This window comes from Suricata suricatta, chromosome 14 (assembly GCF_006229205.1).
Source record: "Suricata suricatta isolate VVHF042 chromosome 14, meerkat_22Aug2017_6uvM2_HiC, whole genome shotgun sequence".
Taxonomy (NCBI): domain Eukaryota; kingdom Metazoa; phylum Chordata; class Mammalia; order Carnivora; family Herpestidae; genus Suricata; species Suricata suricatta.
The window spans coordinates 80,847,284-80,865,168 of NC_043713.1; the positions used below are offsets into that span (position 1 = coordinate 80,847,284).

Here is a 17,885-nt window from a genome sequence, read left to right on the forward strand (position 1 = left end):
GCAGGCTCCATGCTCAGTGCAGAGCCCATGACAGGGTTTGATCCAACCCTGGGATCATGACCTGAGCTGAAGTCAAGAGTCAGATGCTTAATCAACTGAACCACCCAGGCTCCCAAAGCTTTAACTTTTAGTAACTGTGCTCCACTGCTTCTAGTATAGTTCTATGACAAAACTGATTAAAATCAATGAAAACCATTCATTCATAATTGTTAGCCATAAAATTGGCTTCAATTATCCATACCTTAGCCCTGGCAGTTCTTTTTATTTGTAAATGAGTCTGGATCTAAAGTCTGTAATTTTTATTGTCAGAGTTTGGAAATAATTTTATAAATGGTGGCTAGTATTCTGTACCTGCCTATGTTATCAGATTGTCATTTGTAACCCATGATTAATTTGAACTAAGTAGTATTGATGGGTTGAGTACTATACGATGGGTTGAGGAGGTGTTTGTGGCTTGATCTAAGAACCCAAACACCATTTATATTCCTATACAAAAATAAGAGTGTAGAACCCACTTCTCTACTCTCTGTCTTAGTCTTGTTACTGCATAGCCCTGGGGCCAGGACATCCTGAATGAGACTTTAGCAGCACAAATTAGTCTTCCAGAGAGAAAGGATTAATAGTTGAGGAAATGATTGGTGACCTCTGTGACTTTAGGGAAATTGAAATTCTTGCTTCAGTTATTTGTATGGGGCAGTCATTTTAGACGATCATGCCAGTTTATTTTTTATTACTGCAACACATTACTTTTTGCCCACCAGTTTAATCTAGCCTATCTTTTGCTGTTAGACTCCTAGGGGTTGGCAAACTTTTTCTTTAAAGAGCGAAATAATCAAGGCTTTCCATGCCACATACAGTCCTTTTTTGCATATACACATATTTTTAAACCCTCTAAAAATTTAAGAATCATTCTTTGCTTGGGGCCATTTGAGAGCTTGTTTGGAGGTTCTAGCAGGGGAGTGCAGCTACTCGTATACCCTTGACCGAAGAATGGTCCTCCTCTATCGGGGATGGTCGTCCTCTTCGACCGAGCGTGCAGCTTCGGGAGGGGCGCACATGGAGCAGTGAGGGAGGAAGGGGACACCCGCCTAGCCAGCCAGATCAGCCGAATCAACCCTGGCGATCAATGGGGTGACAGATGTCGCAGCCAGATCGCCCTCACATCCGCTTGGGGCCATTTGAAACAGGACATTTGCCAGGCAGTTTATAAAGCCCCACATTATCTTTTTGGTCCTGTTTTCCATCAGCTCTTCAAAACCTGGTCCATTGAAATCAGTATGATCTCCTTTCTCATCACCTCTGCAGGTACCAAGCTCAGCCTTCATTTCCTGTCTGCTCTTCCATTATTTTTCTGTTTTCCTATCATTTTTTCTGCTTTTCCTCATGCTCATACTTCTCCTCATAGTCATTCTTAGATCCTCTAAGATCTAGCCCAAGTCTTCTGTTGAAACAGATTGTCACTTATTTCTATTAACTCCTGTAGAACTTAGGTTGTCCTGTGTGTTAGTTTTCTTTCAAGAACATATTCCATGTTTTTCTGTAGTAGCTTACTGTTAACTGCAAGAATAAAGATTGACATTTTCCCTCAAACAATTTTATGGAGAATGCTTAAAATTACTTTTTTCTTTTCACAAATCAGTATTCCTTCTATTTGGCATCCTATTCTCTTTCCACAAATCTGAATTTTAGAATTGGAAGCTTGTGTTTCATATCATCATGACTCATCCTCTTTATTTTACACGAGAGCAGGAACTTTAAATGACACGTCCAAAGTCATACAACAATTTCTTTAGCACACCAGCTCCTTACTTTGTGACATAAGGCAGGGTATTTTTTTTGTGGTTGCATTTCTTCACTCTGTGAAATGGAGATGATGAGAGATTAAATGAATTATGTATGTAAAGTGCTTAAATTAGTGCCTGGCCTGTAGTAACTGCTTGTAACTTTTAGCTGTTATTGGCACATTTGGAAATCAGTAGAAACTGCATGAGCAAGGTAAGGTTGCAGAGTGCTTGTTGGTAGGTTTGGGGTAGTGCTGGATCGGTGGGTGCATTAGCATTTTGTTGAGCTTGTATATGTATACTGTTAGTTAATTCAGTATAAGTTTGAAACTGTGAGACTAGGACAGATAAAAGATGAACAGGGGATGCCTGCATGGCTCAGAAGGTTAAGTGTCCATCTCTTGGTTTCCGTCAGGTCATGATCTCGCAGTTCATGGGATTGAGCCCCACGTCAGGCTCTGCGTTGACAATGTGGAGCCTACTTGGGATGGATTCTCTCTATTCCTCTGTCCTGTGTGTGTGTATCTCTCTCAAAATAAATAAACATTAGAAAATTAAAAAGATAAACAATTGTTGAATCACTATATTCCTGAAACTTAATACTGTATGTTAACTAACTGGAAATAAAATAAAAAACTTAAAGATGAATGAAACCTCTCTGCTTCCAGATTTTTCAGTATAGTAGGGAAGGCAGGCATGCAGAGAGTGTAAACTGGTAGCACTGAGGAGGGAGGGAATGACTGCCTTGGGTGGGTGGTGAAGGAAAAATCCTTGGAAAAAGCCAGCGGGGTTGAGATGGATCTTGAGGAATGATGAGCAGTTTTCAGTGAGGCCATGGAAGAGGAGGATGTTCCAGGGTAAGAAGATTGTGCTAAAGCAGAAGATGCTATAAACATGGTGTGGATAGAAAGATGTGATTTACAGTGTGGTGGAAGAAACGGAGGGCTGGTACTTGCTGAAAGCAGGTAGACAGTGGGAAGCTCTTGTAGTTGGAGAAGAAATGAAGTGTATTTGAAATGAATACAAATGAGAAATTTTTTAATAGAACATGTTAACATATGTAAAAATAGAACAGTTTAATGAATCTCGTGTAGCTGTCACTCAGCTTTCGCAGTCACCGGTAAATGGCTTGTCTTTTTCCACCTGTACTCCCCTTTTCCTCATTATCACTTGTTGTCTTTGAAAGGGGCTTAAAGTTGTTTTGAAGCCATGAGAAAGATTACTGACCAGTGGGCAAAGCATTGGGACCGAGACTAGAGTTCACTACACGGAAGCGCTTCTGGTGCATCAGAGGGGATGGGGCTCTGGGAGGTGACCGGGACAGTGACTGAAGACGCTGCAGCAGAGGACTGCACCTGGTAGCTACTCTCCACCTGTGGCTATTTAAGTTTAAAATTAAGTTATTTAAAATAAAAATTCAGTCCTTAGTCATACTAGCCATATTTCAAGTGCTCAGCTGTCATGTGTGCTTAGTGGCTGCCATACTGGGCAGCACCGATATAGAACCTTTTTTTTTTTTTAAATCATTATAGAAAGTTCTGTGGAAAAACACTGGACTTGAGCCCTAGAATTCCTTTTTGTATGAGTCTTTTGGTGTGTCTAGGTCATATCTCAATGTACCTGGCTTTATGTTATGTCCGTGTCCCCAATCCCTTTCTTTTAAAGTAAAACTTTATATGTATAAAGAGATTTTTTTACAAGTCTAACTTGTGTTGTAATATGAGAGAAATAACTGTCTTAGTTAACAGTTATCAAGCATTTAATATGCCAGGCATTGTTCTTAAGCCAGGCTGCCCATATGAATATCACTGAATTTTTTATAACTTTATGTGAGGATACTGTCTTGTTTTTTAAAGGGACTACCTTTATCACCATTTTATAATGTTGATATTAAGACAAAGTGCTGAAGTTATGAGGTTAAAGTCACAGAGCTAGGAAGTGGTAGGGTCAGAATAGGGTCTTGGGTTACTTATTTGTATATATTTTTACCAACAGGTTGCAGAGAATTTAAATGCGTTCTTATGGGGATGGTAGTGGTTCTAGATGATAGTCTTGACGGGATTAATCTGGCAGTTGTTTGTGTGAATTTAGAGTTGCCAGTCCTCCTTAGTTTGCTAAAAAGAAAAAAACTCCTAGCTTTAGTGTTTGGGTTTGTCATGGCCTACCCCCTACTGCCACTTTGTTTGACTCATCTTTTCAGTGAGGAAATCATTATTCAGTAAGTATTACTTATAGAGTTTCCCTTTCTAATTAAAAAAAAAAAACAACTGAAATGGGAGGAACAAAATGACTCACTTGAGTGAGTTAACTGTAAGAGCTGGGATTACGTTCCTAGCTTTTAGTTGTCCTTTCTCCTGACAACAGTCATTTTTCTGTACTATAAAAAAATTGAATTAGTTACTCTTTGTCATAATTCACATAAACTGTACTGTATACTTAATTTATTTAACAATTTATAATACTTACTGTATGCCAGCCTCTTCTAAGCCCTGGGCACAGAGTGGTGAAGGAGACAGAAGAGTTTGCCTGCATGGAGTTTATATTCTGGGAGTGGGAAGTAGACAGAAACAGAAACTAATTAGATAAACACATAATGGAGTTTCAGATATTAAGTGCTATCATTAATTGAATATTACTAAAGTACAAAAACAGGGTGATATAATGGTTGGGGAGCGACTTTTGATCATATGGTCAGGACAGGCCTTTCTGAGGATGGAACATTTAAATTGAAATCTAAATAAGAAGTTGGCCATGTGAATATCTGAGAAGAGTATTATGACAGCTAGTAATTACTGGAAAGGGGTTAGGAGGTATGTCTTTCTTACTGTGCCAGAGAATGTGAGTTACATCCGGACATCTAGTCGGGTTCCAGAAATCTGTATCAATGAAATATTTTGATTGTGTAAGTTACCCAGGCCTGTTGAAAGTTATAGAAACTAGTAAGTGACATCTATAGGCACATTGTTGAAGAATGATAATGAAGGAGCAGAATGGCGAAAAATGAAGAAATACAAAGTTCTATAATTTACATTGTGGAGGGCGCTACTAATTGAAATTGCATATTCCACCCCCCACACTTGGGATTTTGAAACAATAAGGGAAGAAATTTTAATCTTAGTTGGATTATTTAATGTGTTTTAGTTGTCAGGAGTGTTCTTGGGTTGTTTGTATATATTTTAACTTATTCAAGTGGTGAATGAGACAGATAAAATACACATATGAAAATAAAACATTTTAAACTATCTTTGGTAAAACCTCTGAAGTGAAAGTTGCCTGAAGGCAAGGCTGTGTTCATCTTGCTCATTTAACAGATAATTTGTTAAATATAAAGTTAAAAAACTAGAGTTTTTGGGTGCTTCCTCTCTGCCAGAGTGTTTTTTATTTTACGCCTTTAGTGAAGTTTAATTGACATAAAATGAGCCCCACATTATAAAGTGTACAATGTAAAGTGTAAAATGTAAGTTTTGACCAAATGAGAGAGCGTGTGTATACGTGTGTGTACATTTTTCATATTCTCTTACTTGATCCTCCACAACCCTGTGACTTGACTTATTTCTGTTTTACAAATAAGAAAACTGGGGGCCAAAGTGATTAACTAAGCTTCCTGGGGTCACTGTAAGTGGTTGACCTGGGATTTGAAACTGAGTTGTCTGAAAAGTAGAGTAGACCTTGGGTTTGGGTATGCCCTCTGTTCTTAAGCACTGCACTCTGGAGTCCTAGTGCCTTTGGTTTCCTGGATTAGGGAATATCTGAGATCTTATCTAAAAATTTTTTTTAATGTTTTATTTATTTTTGATCCAGAGAGAGACAGAGCATGAGAGGAAAGGGGCAGAGAGAGAAGGAGACACAGAACCGGAAGCAGGCTCCAGGCCCTGAGCTAGCTGTCAGCACAGAGCCTGACACGGGGCTCAAACCCACGAACATGAGATCTGACCTGAGCTGAAGTCGGAGGCTTAACTGACTGAGCCACCCAGGCGCCCCTCTGAGATCTTATCTATAATTCAGTTCGTGTGTGTGGGTGTGGGTGTGTGTGTGTGTGTGTGTGTGTGTGTGTGTGTGTTGCTATTGGTGATTTCCTTTGCAACAAAAAATTCTTTGATCCTCCCCTCCCCCCGCCCTTAGGTAAGCTCAAGGCCCAGTGTGGGGCTTGAACTCACAACTCTCAGATCAGGAGTTGCCTGCTCTGCTGACTAGCCAGGCACCCCAAATTTCTGATTTTGATCAAGTCCCATTTATCGACTTTTTTGCCCATTGTTTGTGCTTTTTAGTGTCTTAAAACTCCATTGCCAAATCCAAGGTCTTGAAGATTAACCCCTACTTTTTTTCTCCTTAGAGTTTTAGCCTTTACATTTAGGGATCTGATGCATTTTGAATTAGTTCTTACATATGGTGTAAGGTAGGAGTCCAGGCACGTTGTTTTACATGTGGGTATCCAGGTGTCCCAGCTCTACTTGTTGAAAAGACTATTCTTTCCTCAATACGTTGTCTTGGTTCTCTTTTCAAAAATCATTTGACCATCAAAGTAAGAGTTTATTTTGGACTGTTAATGCTATTTCATTGTTCTTTTATCTGTCCGTATGTCAGGAGCATACCATCTTGATTAGGTTTTCATATTATTTTGAATTCCTGATGTGTCATTTCAGTGTCTATATGTTTCTCTAAGAGAATCAAAGTTTTTTTTTTTAATTTTATCTTTTTATCTTTAAAATTTTTTAACATTTATTTATCTTTGAGAGAGAGAGAGATAGGGTGTGAGTGGGGGAGGGGCAGAGAGAGAGAGGGAGACACAGAATCTGAAGCCAGGCTCTGATCTGTCAGCACAGAGCCCACTGTGGGGCTTGAACTCAAGAGCCATGAGATCATGACCTGAGCCGAAGTCATCCGCTTAACCGACAGAGCCACCCAGGTGCCCCTAACTTGTGACTCTTGATTTCAGGGTTATGAGTTCAAGCCACATGTTGGGAGTAGAGATTACCTTAAAAATTTAAAAAAATTATCACATGTAAAACATTAATATTCTTCAGTATATCATTAAAAATTTTAATGTTTATTTATATTAGAGAGAGAGCCAGCGAGTGAGCATGAGCCCATGCGGGGCAGGGGCAGAGAGAGGGAGACAGAGTCTGAAGCAGGTTCCAGGCTCCCAGCTGTCAGCATAGAGCTCAGTGTGAGGCTTGAACTTGAGCTGTGAAATCATGCCTGAGCAAAAGTTGGATGCTTAACTGACTGAGCCACGTGGGTGCCCCTTAATTCTTTAGTATTATGTAAAGTCTAGTCATTTCAAATTTTCCTAATTGTGTCTCTTAAAAAATGATCTGCTTTACTGAAACATAAATTATATAAAACTCATCAATTTTATATGCAGTGTAATGAATTTTTAACACCAGATTATTTTGTTGTAACTTACATACAGTAAAATCCAACCATTTGTAGACATGTCTTAGGAGTTTCTTTTTGAATCTGCCTTTAGTTTGGGAGGTGGCAAGTTTAAGGTATAGTTCAGTGTGAAGTTCTTTGAGTTTTGACAAATGTGTATAGTCATGTAGTCACTACCACAGTCAGGATATCATCCTGTAAAGTTCCCTCTGTACTTTGGGAATAAATGTCCTTTCTTCTCCCTTAGCCTCTGGCAGTCAGTGATTTGATTTCTCTATGGATTTGCCTTTCCAGAATGTCATATAAATGGGATCATGGATTATGTAGCTTTTTGTGTTTAGCTTCTTTCATTTAGCACAATGCTTTTGAAATTCATCCATGCTGTGTGTAGCATGTATCAGTAATTTGTAACTTTGTTACTGAGTAGTATTCCACTGTTAAAGATGTATTACTACAGTTTATTCATTTATCAGGTAATAGACATTTGGGCTGTTTTCACTTTTTGGCTATTTTGAATAAACCAGTTCTGAACATTGACATTCATTACTTTTGAATAACTACCTGGGAGTGGAGTTGTATGTTTTTTAATATTTATTTTTATTTTTATTTATTTTTTATTTTTTATAAATATGTTTAACTTTATAAGAAAATGCCAAACTCTTTTCCAAAATGGCTTTACCATTTTCCATTCCCACCAGTGGTTTGTGGGAGTTTTAATTGCTTGGCATCCTCACTAGTCGTTGGTATTATCAGTCTTTAATTTTACCTACAAAGTCTACTTGGTTAAATGACTCTGTAAGTCTTTTGCCTGCTTATTGGGCTGTTTATCTTCTTACTATTAAGTTCTTTGTATATTCTGGGTATAAGGTTATTATCAGACATTTTGCAAATAGTTCCTTGTCTGTGGGTTGACTTAATTTTCTTAACAGTGTTCCAAAGGACATAATACTTAAAAATCGGCTGAAATATAATTTCAACTTTTTGCTTTTATGGTTTGCGTTTTTTTCCTGTGCTATCTGAAAATTTTTGTCTAACCAAAGTTCATAAAGATTTCCTTTTATATTTTCTTTTAAAAGTTTTGTTTCACCCTTTTGTCATTAGGTCATTGATTCATTTTGAGTTAGCCTTGGCAAACTTTTATTTCTAGTAGCTTTTTTATAGTTTCTCTTAGGATTTTCTCCCAGGTGATCATACTGTCTTTATTTTTAAAGACAGTTTTCCTTTTTTCTGTCCAATCATGCCTCGTATTTCTTCTTGCCTTGATATAGCCCAACTTAGAACTTCCAGTTCTAGTGTCTTTTCATTTTATTTATTATTTTTTTAATGTTTGTTTATTTTTCTGATCTGCAGTCCAACACGTTGTCCACTGCGCCACTGGGCCATCCCTAATGTTTGTTTATTTTTGAGAAGCTTGATAGAGTGAGTGCTAGTGGGTGAGGTGCAGAGAGGGAGGGAGATGGAGGGTCTAGAGCAGGCTCTGCGCTGACAGCAGAGAGCCCAGTGCAGGGCTTGAAGTCATGACCCGTGGGATTGTGACCTGAGCCCAAAGTTGGCCACCCAGGCGCCCCCGTTTTATTTTTTTATAATTCTAATCAGGATCCACTTGAGATTCACAAGCTGATATATTGTCTATTTTAATCTACCATTTGCCACTTCAATATTTTATGCTAGCTGCTTTTGATTCAGTGATTAGTACAAAGTCTCTTATTCGTGGAACTTGCTCATTGTATTGTCATCAGAGGTACATTAGTCAAATTCCTTGATTTTTCAAAAGGTGGGTCAGTATCAGTTCCATTGTAAAGCTTAAAGATAATTAAATGAGAATAAGAGCACTTTGGCATTTCTCAGTTATGTGTACAGTAAGCTTCCATGAAAGTATTTAATAAACTACCCAAGAAATTTGTTTTAATATTTATTTTATTTTGAGAGAGAGCTCTGTACCACCATGGAGCCCAGCATAAGGCTGGATCCCATGAACCATGAGATCGAGACCTGAGCCTAAATCAAGAGTTGGATGCTCAACTAATGGTTGAGTATTATTTATTATTAATTATTTATTGATTATTACTAATTATTTATTAATAAAATAAAGTAGACTTTATTTTAAAATTGTGATTGTTGACATTGCAGCCATACTTTTTTTTCAGTGCAGAGGTTGGCAGATTTTTCTAGAAATGACCCAGATAGTATTTCAGACATAATGGGCCATATAACTTCTCTTTTGCATATTCTTGTCTTGTATTCTTCTTCCCTGCACTCTTCTCCCTGCCTCCTTAAAAACCATACTTAACTCAGAATCTCAACAAAAACAGGTTGTGGGCTGTTTTCAATCAATCCTGAGCATTGATTTACATTATGATTACTTTGCAATCTTTCTCCATTTTTTTCCTTCTTTGACTGGGTTCATTAATTCATTAGGTATTTATTAAGTGTATATCATCTGTGAGCTATGGTTCCTTTTTGCTAATTTTGGCAAATGGTACAAAGACATGTAAGATACTATGTGCCAATCTTTGTTGTCCAGGTTTCATTTCATCCAGGGGCTTTTGGCCAAGGGTATGAATGAATGGGTGTTGAAATACAGGAGTTTCTTTGGCCACGTAATGCGTGTTGGGGGCTACCTCCATTTCTGGTACCGTCTTCTTCTTCTTCTTCTTCTTCTTCTTTTTTTTTTTTTTTTTAAAGTTTTTGTTTATTTTTGAGAGTGCGAGCAGGGGAGAGTCAGAGAGAGAGGGAGACAGGGACGGTCCAGTGGTGCAGTGGATAACGTGTCGAACTATGGATCAGAAGAGAGAGAGGGAGACATAGAATCCAAAGACAGGCTCCAGGCTCTGAGCTAGCTGGCAGCACAGAACCCGATGCGGGGCTTGAACCCATGAACCGTGAGATCATGATCTGGGCGGAAGTCAGATGCTTAACTGACTGAGCCACCCACGCACCCCTGGTACCTTCAAATTTTCACTAAGGCACTGGCTTCTGACCACACTGTTTTTACTAGTATGGTTCTATGACTTCCTGGAAGGAGGCATCATTTTCTCATTTGCAGTATATGGTAGGCTGAGAAGTGGGCATATGACAGGTTTACCAGTAACTAATATAAATCTGATTATGCCAAGTTCCAGTCTAGAGGGGAGTCCTGTGTATTTGGGATGTCATATTCCAAAGAAAGTTTCTTGAAAAGATGACATTTGAGTTTCAGGGCCGTGTAGGATTCAATTTTTTTATTACAAGAAATTTTTAAAGACATTTTGGACAATAAAGTAGAAGTTAAGTCTTGTAAAGTTCCTAATTTTAAAAAGTGTATAAATAATTTTGGATATATAGAAAAGTTATGATAACATTACAAATAATTCTGTGCCCTTCACCTTTGTTCTTTATGTAACATATACTTTTTAATTTTTTTCTGTCAAATTAAGATACATACATATAATTTATTATAACATTAAAATTGTTTTGTTAAACATATTTGATACATGGTGATCCTTAGCCCTAAATAATTCAGAGTACATTTCCTAACAACAAGGACATTCTCTTACAAAACCACAGTACATTTGTCAAAATAAGGAAATTAATACTGTGTCAGACTGTTATCTATAGACCTTATTCAGATTTCACTAGTTGTTGTTCTGATGTTCTCTACAGCAAAACAAAATATTTTTTTGATGGTCCAGGAACCAATCTTGGGATTATATGTTCCATTCAGTTGTCATGTCTTTTTGGTTTCCTTTAAACTAGTTCCTTAATCTTTGTCTTTTAAGACTTGATACTTCTGAAGATTACAAGTTATTTAATGTCCCTCAACTGAGGTTTCTCTGATGTTTCCTCATGATTTAGATTCTAATTATGCCTTTTTTGCAAGAATACCACAGAGATGATTTACATGTTCTTATTGCATGATTTTGGGTCAGGTGTGTGATGTGCATACTTATCCCATTGCTGGTACTGTTAACTTTGATGACTTGATGGGAACTGTGGTTTTTTTTTTCTTCTGGTTTCTTTAATTTTTTTAAGTAATCTTTACCCCCCAGCGTAGGGCTCAAACTCAGGACGAAGAGTGTGCTCAAGAGTCATACGCTCTACTGACTGAGCCAGCCTGGTACTCGAGAGCTGCTGGATTTCTTTACTAGAAAATTATTTTTCACTCTGCCATTAATCAGTATCTTGTAGGGAGTTACTTTGTGACTGTATAAATACCCTGTTTTTGTTTTACTAGATTTAGCATCCGTTGGTGATTTTTGTGTGCAACAGTTTATTAAGGTGGCTACCAAATTGTAACGTTTTAATACTGTCATTCCTTCTACTTTTTATTAGTTGGAATTCAGTTATCAGGTTGACAGGATGACAAGGAGATGGGGCTTGAGGTGAAGGAGCAGAGAGCTCTGTATTAGGATGGCACAGATAATTTCTGTGAGGAGCTCATCTTCAGTAACATAGGAGTAACAGGAAGGGGCACAGAGAGTCCATATGAATGCCTCTTTCTTCTTCCTGGTGTACTAACCCTTTTATCATAAAATGTCCCTCTTGGGGCGCCTGGGTCGCTCATTCAGTTAAGCGTCTGACTTAGACTCAGGTCATGATTCCATGGTTTGTGGGTCTGTGCTGACAGCTCAGAGCCTGGAGACTGCTTCAGATTCTGTGTGTGTCTCTGTTTCTGCCCCTGTCACACTCAAACTGTATCTCTCTCAAAAATAAATAAACATTAAAAAAATTTTTTTAAAGTCCCTCTTTATCTATAGTAACACTTTAAGTTTTAAAGTTTGTTTCATCAGATAATTGTGTAGCCACTGCAGCTTTCTTGTATGTGCTGTTCTTATGTCTTATTCCATCCTTTTCCTTTCAGTCTCTTTGTATCTTTAAATCTAAAACACCTCTCTGATAGATTGTGTATAGTTGGATCTTCTCTTTTAATTCACTTAAGCCTGTGTTTGCAATGATTCTATCAGTCTCCTGTGATATCCTTTGCCTACAACCTCCACTGTTTTTGAGAGAGCACCTTTTGGCGTGAACTTCTCTATATGCTGTTGCAAATGAAGTTCCATTGGGAAGAGAATCTGAGCTTATCTTTTTTTTTTTTTTTTTTTTTTTGAGAGAGGGAAGAAGGGAGGAAGGAGCAGAGAGAGAGAGAGAGAGAGACACACACACACACACACACACACACACACACACACACACACACACACAAAATCCTAAGCAGGCTCCAGGCTCTGAGCTGTCAGCACAGAGCCCAATGCGGGGCTCTAACTCATGAACTGCAAGATCATGACCTGAGATGGTCAGATGCTTAACCGACTGAGTCACCCAGGTGCGACCCCCCCTTCCCTTTTTTAATTGTGGTAAAATGTATATCACATAAAAGTTAACCATTTTAACCAATTTTAAATGTGCAGTTCAGGAGCCTGAAATACATTCACTTGTGCTGCCACCACCTCAATTAAGTTCCAAAATAATACTCCAGAAGGAATCCCTTTACCCATTAAGCATTTGCTCCCTATCCCAACCATCCCTAGCTCCTGGCATTCACCAGTCTACTTTCCATGTCTGTGAATTTGACTACACTATTATACTCCTATAGGCAGAATCATATAATAGTTGTCCTTTTGTGAATGGCTTCTTTTCACTTAGTGTGTGTTCATCCATGTGTCAGAACTTATTTGTTTTTAAGGCTGAAAAGTATTCTATTGTATGGATGTACCACCTTGTGTTTATAATTTGTCAGTGGACATTTGGGTTTTTCTACCTTTTAGCTTTGTAAATAATGCTGGTGTGAACATTGAAGTACAGATACTCATTCAGATTCCTGCTTTCAGTTATCTTGGTTATGTATTCAGGAGTGGTATTGCTGGATCATAGGATAATTCTGTTTAATTATTTGAGGAACTGCCATACTGTCTTCCACAGCAGCTGTAACATTTTACATTCCACAGGTAGTGCACATGGGTTCCAGTTTCTCCACATTTTCCTACCACTTGTGATTTTTTGTCTTTTTGATAATAGCTTTCCATAGTGGGGATGAATTGGTAGGTAGCTCATTGTGATTTTGATTTGCACTTTTTCTGATGACTAGTGATGTTGAGCATCTTTTCATGTGCTTATTGGCAACTGTATAACTTCTTTGGAGAAATGTCTTTTCAAGTCTTTTGCCCATTTTGAATTGGGTTGTATGTATTGTTACTGAATTGTAGTTTATGTATTCTCGAATTATCATATACATGAAATATACATATCTTCTCATTCTAAAAAGTGTTCTTTTTACTCTGCTAACTGATAATTGTTTGCATAAGAGCTTTTAATTTTTATGAAATCTTTTTTACTTTTTTTTTTTTTAAATGATTATGCATTTTGATGTCACAGTTAAGAAATCATTGGGGAACCTGGGTGGTTCTGTCGGTTAAGCATCTGACTTCCGCTCAGTCATGATCTCCCTGTTCATGAGTTCCAGCTCCGCTTCAGGCTCTGTGCTGACAGCTCAGAGCCTGGAGCCTGCTTCAAATTCTGTGTCTCCCTCTTCTTTCCGCCCCTCCCCTGCTCACACTCTGTCTCTCTGTCTCTCTCTCTCAAAAATAAATAAACTTAAAAAAATTTTTTAAAAATCATTGCCAAATTTCAAGTCATGAAGACTTTTCTCCTGTGTTTTCTTTTAAGAATTTCATAGTGGTAGCTCTTAAATTTATATCTAACCATTTTGAGTTAATTTTTGTGTATTGTTTAAGGTATAAAGTTTTCAGCATATATATGAGGGTTTATTTCTGATTATGCATTTTGATGTCACAGTTAAGAAATCATTGGGGCATCTGGGTGGCTCAGTGGATTAAGCATCTGACTCTTGATTTCAGCTCAGGTCATGATCTTAAGGTTGGTGAGTTTGAGCCCTAGGTGCGGAGCCTCCTTGGGATTCTCTTTCTCTCCCTCTCTCTCTGCCCTTCCCCTGCTCATGCTTGTACGCGTGTTCTCTCTTTCTCTCTCAAATTAAATAAACTTAAAAATACCACATTTTGGGTTTAACGGATTTGTAACTTCATGGAATAAGTTAATATATTCTTCTACACCATTTTCCTGTAAATTAGTAGGTATTGGTTAAATCTAGGCTCCAAGTGCATCATATCAGAAGGTACTTTACTTTTTTGTGACCTAAGGAAATTGTGAAAAGTAGAATGATAAAATGAACCCCCTGCATACGTCTCAACCAGTTCTCAGCAGTTACTAACTCATGGCAGTCTTATAATACAACCCTAGCTATTTCCTCCCTCCCGTAGTAGTTTGAAACAATATAAACTACTGTTATTCGTTAAAACTTCTTTATATTAACTTGATATTCAATAACTATTAAAAGCATAGAATCCTGGATATGATTGTGATGCAGTATTAGAGAGGTGGTATAACTTGAAAATGAAAAGCCTGGTTTGGATCACCTGGTTGCAGTACCAGCTCTCCTGCTCACGAACTAGAGGACTTTAGTCAGGATATTTAACTAAGGTTCTGTTTCCTCACCTGTAAACTGAGGGGTAAGAGATTCAACATAGTGCTTATAACAGTGTCTGGTTTTTATAGTAAGTAATGATATTAGTTCTGTTCCTTAGACTTTAGGAATTTCTCTGTGCTGTGTGTGAGGCAAAGAGTTAATGGAATCAGAGTGTTAGAAATGGAAAGAATTTCAGAGGTGTTGTGGTCAGACATTAATTTCTAGATGAGAGAGAGTGACTGAATTGGAGAGCAAACCAACCCTCTCCTTGGAGTTCTAAGATCAGTGCTATTTTACTGGGAATTGGCACCATTCATACTACCAGACTCTTTAGACCTGAATTGTACTTCTCTTTGAATGTTTTAAATTGGTGTCTTGAGTATCATGGTTATTTTATTAAAATGAGATTCCAGTTCTGTTATTCCACAGTAACTACTTGTTGATGAGGAATATAGCATTTCACTTTATTAGTGTTTTTATCATTTCATAAAGTGCCTAATTTTTTTCATGGGATCAATCCTTAGGTTGTGTTATGCTCTATAACTAAATTCACTTGAGAATATTGTCTACCTTACTAGAAATTACTTGACAGCTGACCTTGGTGTACTGCATTGTTTCAGGGGTTGGCAAGGAAAGACACTTGTTACATAGATCCTGACAGAGGTTCTTTTTATTCAGAAATGAAAGTGCTGTGAATGATTTAACTTATTTTCAAATGTTTTTCTGCACTTGTAAACATAGTGCCTATTTTTAGAGCAAGGGGGGTGGGATATAGGAGACGATTTTTATGTCAGTCAATATGTCAGTTAAATCAGGATAGAATTTATGTTTTATTCCTAAGTAGCTTTCTGCAACAGAGTGATAGGTTACTTTTGGAGTAAAGATTATTTAGTATTGGTTATTTTTTCCAGTAGGCTATTTTTATTTGTACTTTATTTTGATCATGTTAACATTATTTCCTCCTTCCTCCCTGCCATGACCCATATCTGTTCTGGGCCTCTGAGCCAGCAAAGCACAGAGAGAACCATACTTAGGTAATCTTTACACTTAATATTAGCCGAGCCTTCCCCATGGATTGCCACTGCCTTATTTGAATGGAATTATGCTTTATTTGAATGAAATTTAAATTTGAAAATATTTGTTTAGCACGTTTAGCTGATTGAACTTAAACATAGTATTTAATTTTTTCAGAGGTCGAAACAGCAAAGGACTGCCTCAGTCTACGGTGAGTAACCTAAATATTACTTGTTTAGAAAAATTGGTAACTAAAATGTGATTCCTGAACCTGTGGACCAAGCCAAAGTGAAAAAAATCTTTTTTTTTTTTTTTTTTTTTATGTTTATTTTTTTTGAGAGACAGTGGCAGAACATGAGCAGGGGAGGAGCAGGGAGGGGCAGAGAGCGGGAGAGAGGCACAGAATCTGAAACAGGCTCCAGGCTCTGAACTGTCAGCGCAACGCGGCGCTCGAACCCACTAACCACAAGATCATGACCTGAACCAAAGTCAGTTGCTTAACTGACTGAGCCACCCAGGTCCCCTGTTAATGTTTGTTTATTGTTTTAGTATATGTGCTGCCGAAGCGAGCACTGTTTGTTTATTGTTGAGAGACAGAGTGTAAGCGTGGTAGGGCCAGAAAGTGAGGGGAACAGAGGATCGGAAGCAGGTTTTGTGCTCACAGCAGGGAGGCCCAGGAGGGGCTCAGACTCACAAACTGTGAGACGATGACCTGAGCTCAAGTTGGACACTTAACCTACTGAGCCACCCAGGTGCCCCTCTTGTAACTTTTATGCTTCAGCACTGTTTGGTATAAAATTGTCAGCTATATATATGTTGTTTCTTGAGATGATTCCATATGTAAAATATAAAATTACCTGTTAATAGTATTTTTCGTGCCTAGTAAGTCATTTGTTGTTTTATAAATGGCTAAAGGCAAATCTAAATGCATAAGGTCCAAGAAAAGATCATTGGAACACCAGGACTAGAATTGCAGAGTTCTTTGGGTTTTTGGTTTTGAATTAATGTGCTATCCTTTAATTTCTTCCATTTTTTTCCTCCCTGGAAAGAGCCTTCTGGTTTTAAATTTTAGAACTTTATCAGTGATATGAAATCCATCATTGATGGATACATACTGAAAGAACATAGTCCCGGGTCTTCTACAAAACTGCTTCCCCCTTCATCCCATTTATGTATTTTTTTTTTTACATATACTTATCCCTATTTAATATACAGATCTGTGAGTTTTAATGCATACAGTTGTGTAACCACCACCACAGTCAAGATAATGGGGCATTTCTCTCACATTGAAAAATCACTCATGCCACCTTGTAGTGAACACTTCTCCGTCTACTCCCCAATATTTCTATGGTTTTGTCTTTTCTCATATGCTTTTTTGCATCATGTATAGTCAAAACATTGTTAGATGGTATGACTTTTGAAAACTTAAGCTTCTGTTATCTAAGGAAACAAAAGATTGTAGTAAATTAAATCTTTCTTTAATGCACATAAGTTATTATAAACCTAACTGAACATTTTGTAACAAAATAAATGTTAATTCTAATATATATATATATATATATATATATATATATATATATATGCAAGGATAAATACTGATTGCTAACAATATTTTTTCTTAATATTCCAGATTTCTTTTGATGGAATCTATGCAAATATGAGGATGGTTCATATACTTACATCAGTTGTTGTAAGTTACCAGATTATTGGGGAGAGATTGCCTTGGGGGTAGTGCAATAAAGTAGTTTCATGGTGTTAAAATGTAGATGAATGATTCTCACCGTGACATTTCTTAGGTCATTTAGTCAGAACTCCAAGCATTTGTGACTCACTATAAAAGCATTCTTATTAACCCTACTGTGTACAAAATAATAGTAGTAGATGATTGTCTTTAGTGCATTATTTTGTCACTTAATAGAACCAGGCTCAGAAATCTTTAACTTCAGTGTTTAAATTCATACTGTAAACTCTGAGGAGGTTCTTCTGAGGAATTTTGAGAATTCTGTGTATTGTTAATGTTTTAAATTTTTTTATTCTGTCAGTAAATACCTAAAATGTTGAATGAAACCTGATGAGCTATATAAAAAAATAAAATGAAAGCAAGTATCCCTGATGACTGGGTAGCACACTGTTATTTTCATAAATTGTATGTTTTTAGGGATCCAAATGTGAAGTACAAGTGAAAAATGGAGGTATATATGAAGGAGTTTTTAAAACCTACAGTCCTAAGGTAATTTTTACACTTTTCCTTTTTG

At 37.4% G+C, this 17,885-nt stretch overlaps 1 protein-coding gene and 1 long non-coding RNA gene across 10 annotated transcripts in view; one reads left to right on the forward strand and one right to left on the reverse strand.

The window, feature by feature from the left end:
• ATXN2 (ataxin 2) overlaps positions 1–17,885 on the forward strand; it is a 115,982-nt gene that overhangs the window by 17,773 nt on the left and 80,324 nt on the right. For all 9 annotated transcript variants that reach the window (XM_029922449.1, XM_029922445.1, XM_029922446.1 and 6 more), the window contains exons 2-4: positions 15,808–15,841; positions 17,261–17,320; positions 17,789–17,860. In XM_029922449.1, coding sequence (XP_029778309.1) covers positions 15,808–15,841; positions 17,261–17,320; positions 17,789–17,860 — 166 coding nt within the window. The remainder of the gene's footprint in view (positions 1–15,807; positions 15,842–17,260; positions 17,321–17,788; positions 17,861–17,885) is intronic.
• LOC115278013 lies at positions 1,712–17,406 on the reverse strand. The gene is made up of 4 exons (XR_003902635.1): positions 17,311–17,406; positions 4,607–4,657; positions 4,248–4,325; positions 1,712–1,857 (listed from the first exon to the last, which is right to left on the reverse strand). It is a non-coding gene; the product is annotated as an uncharacterized LOC115278013 (long non-coding RNA).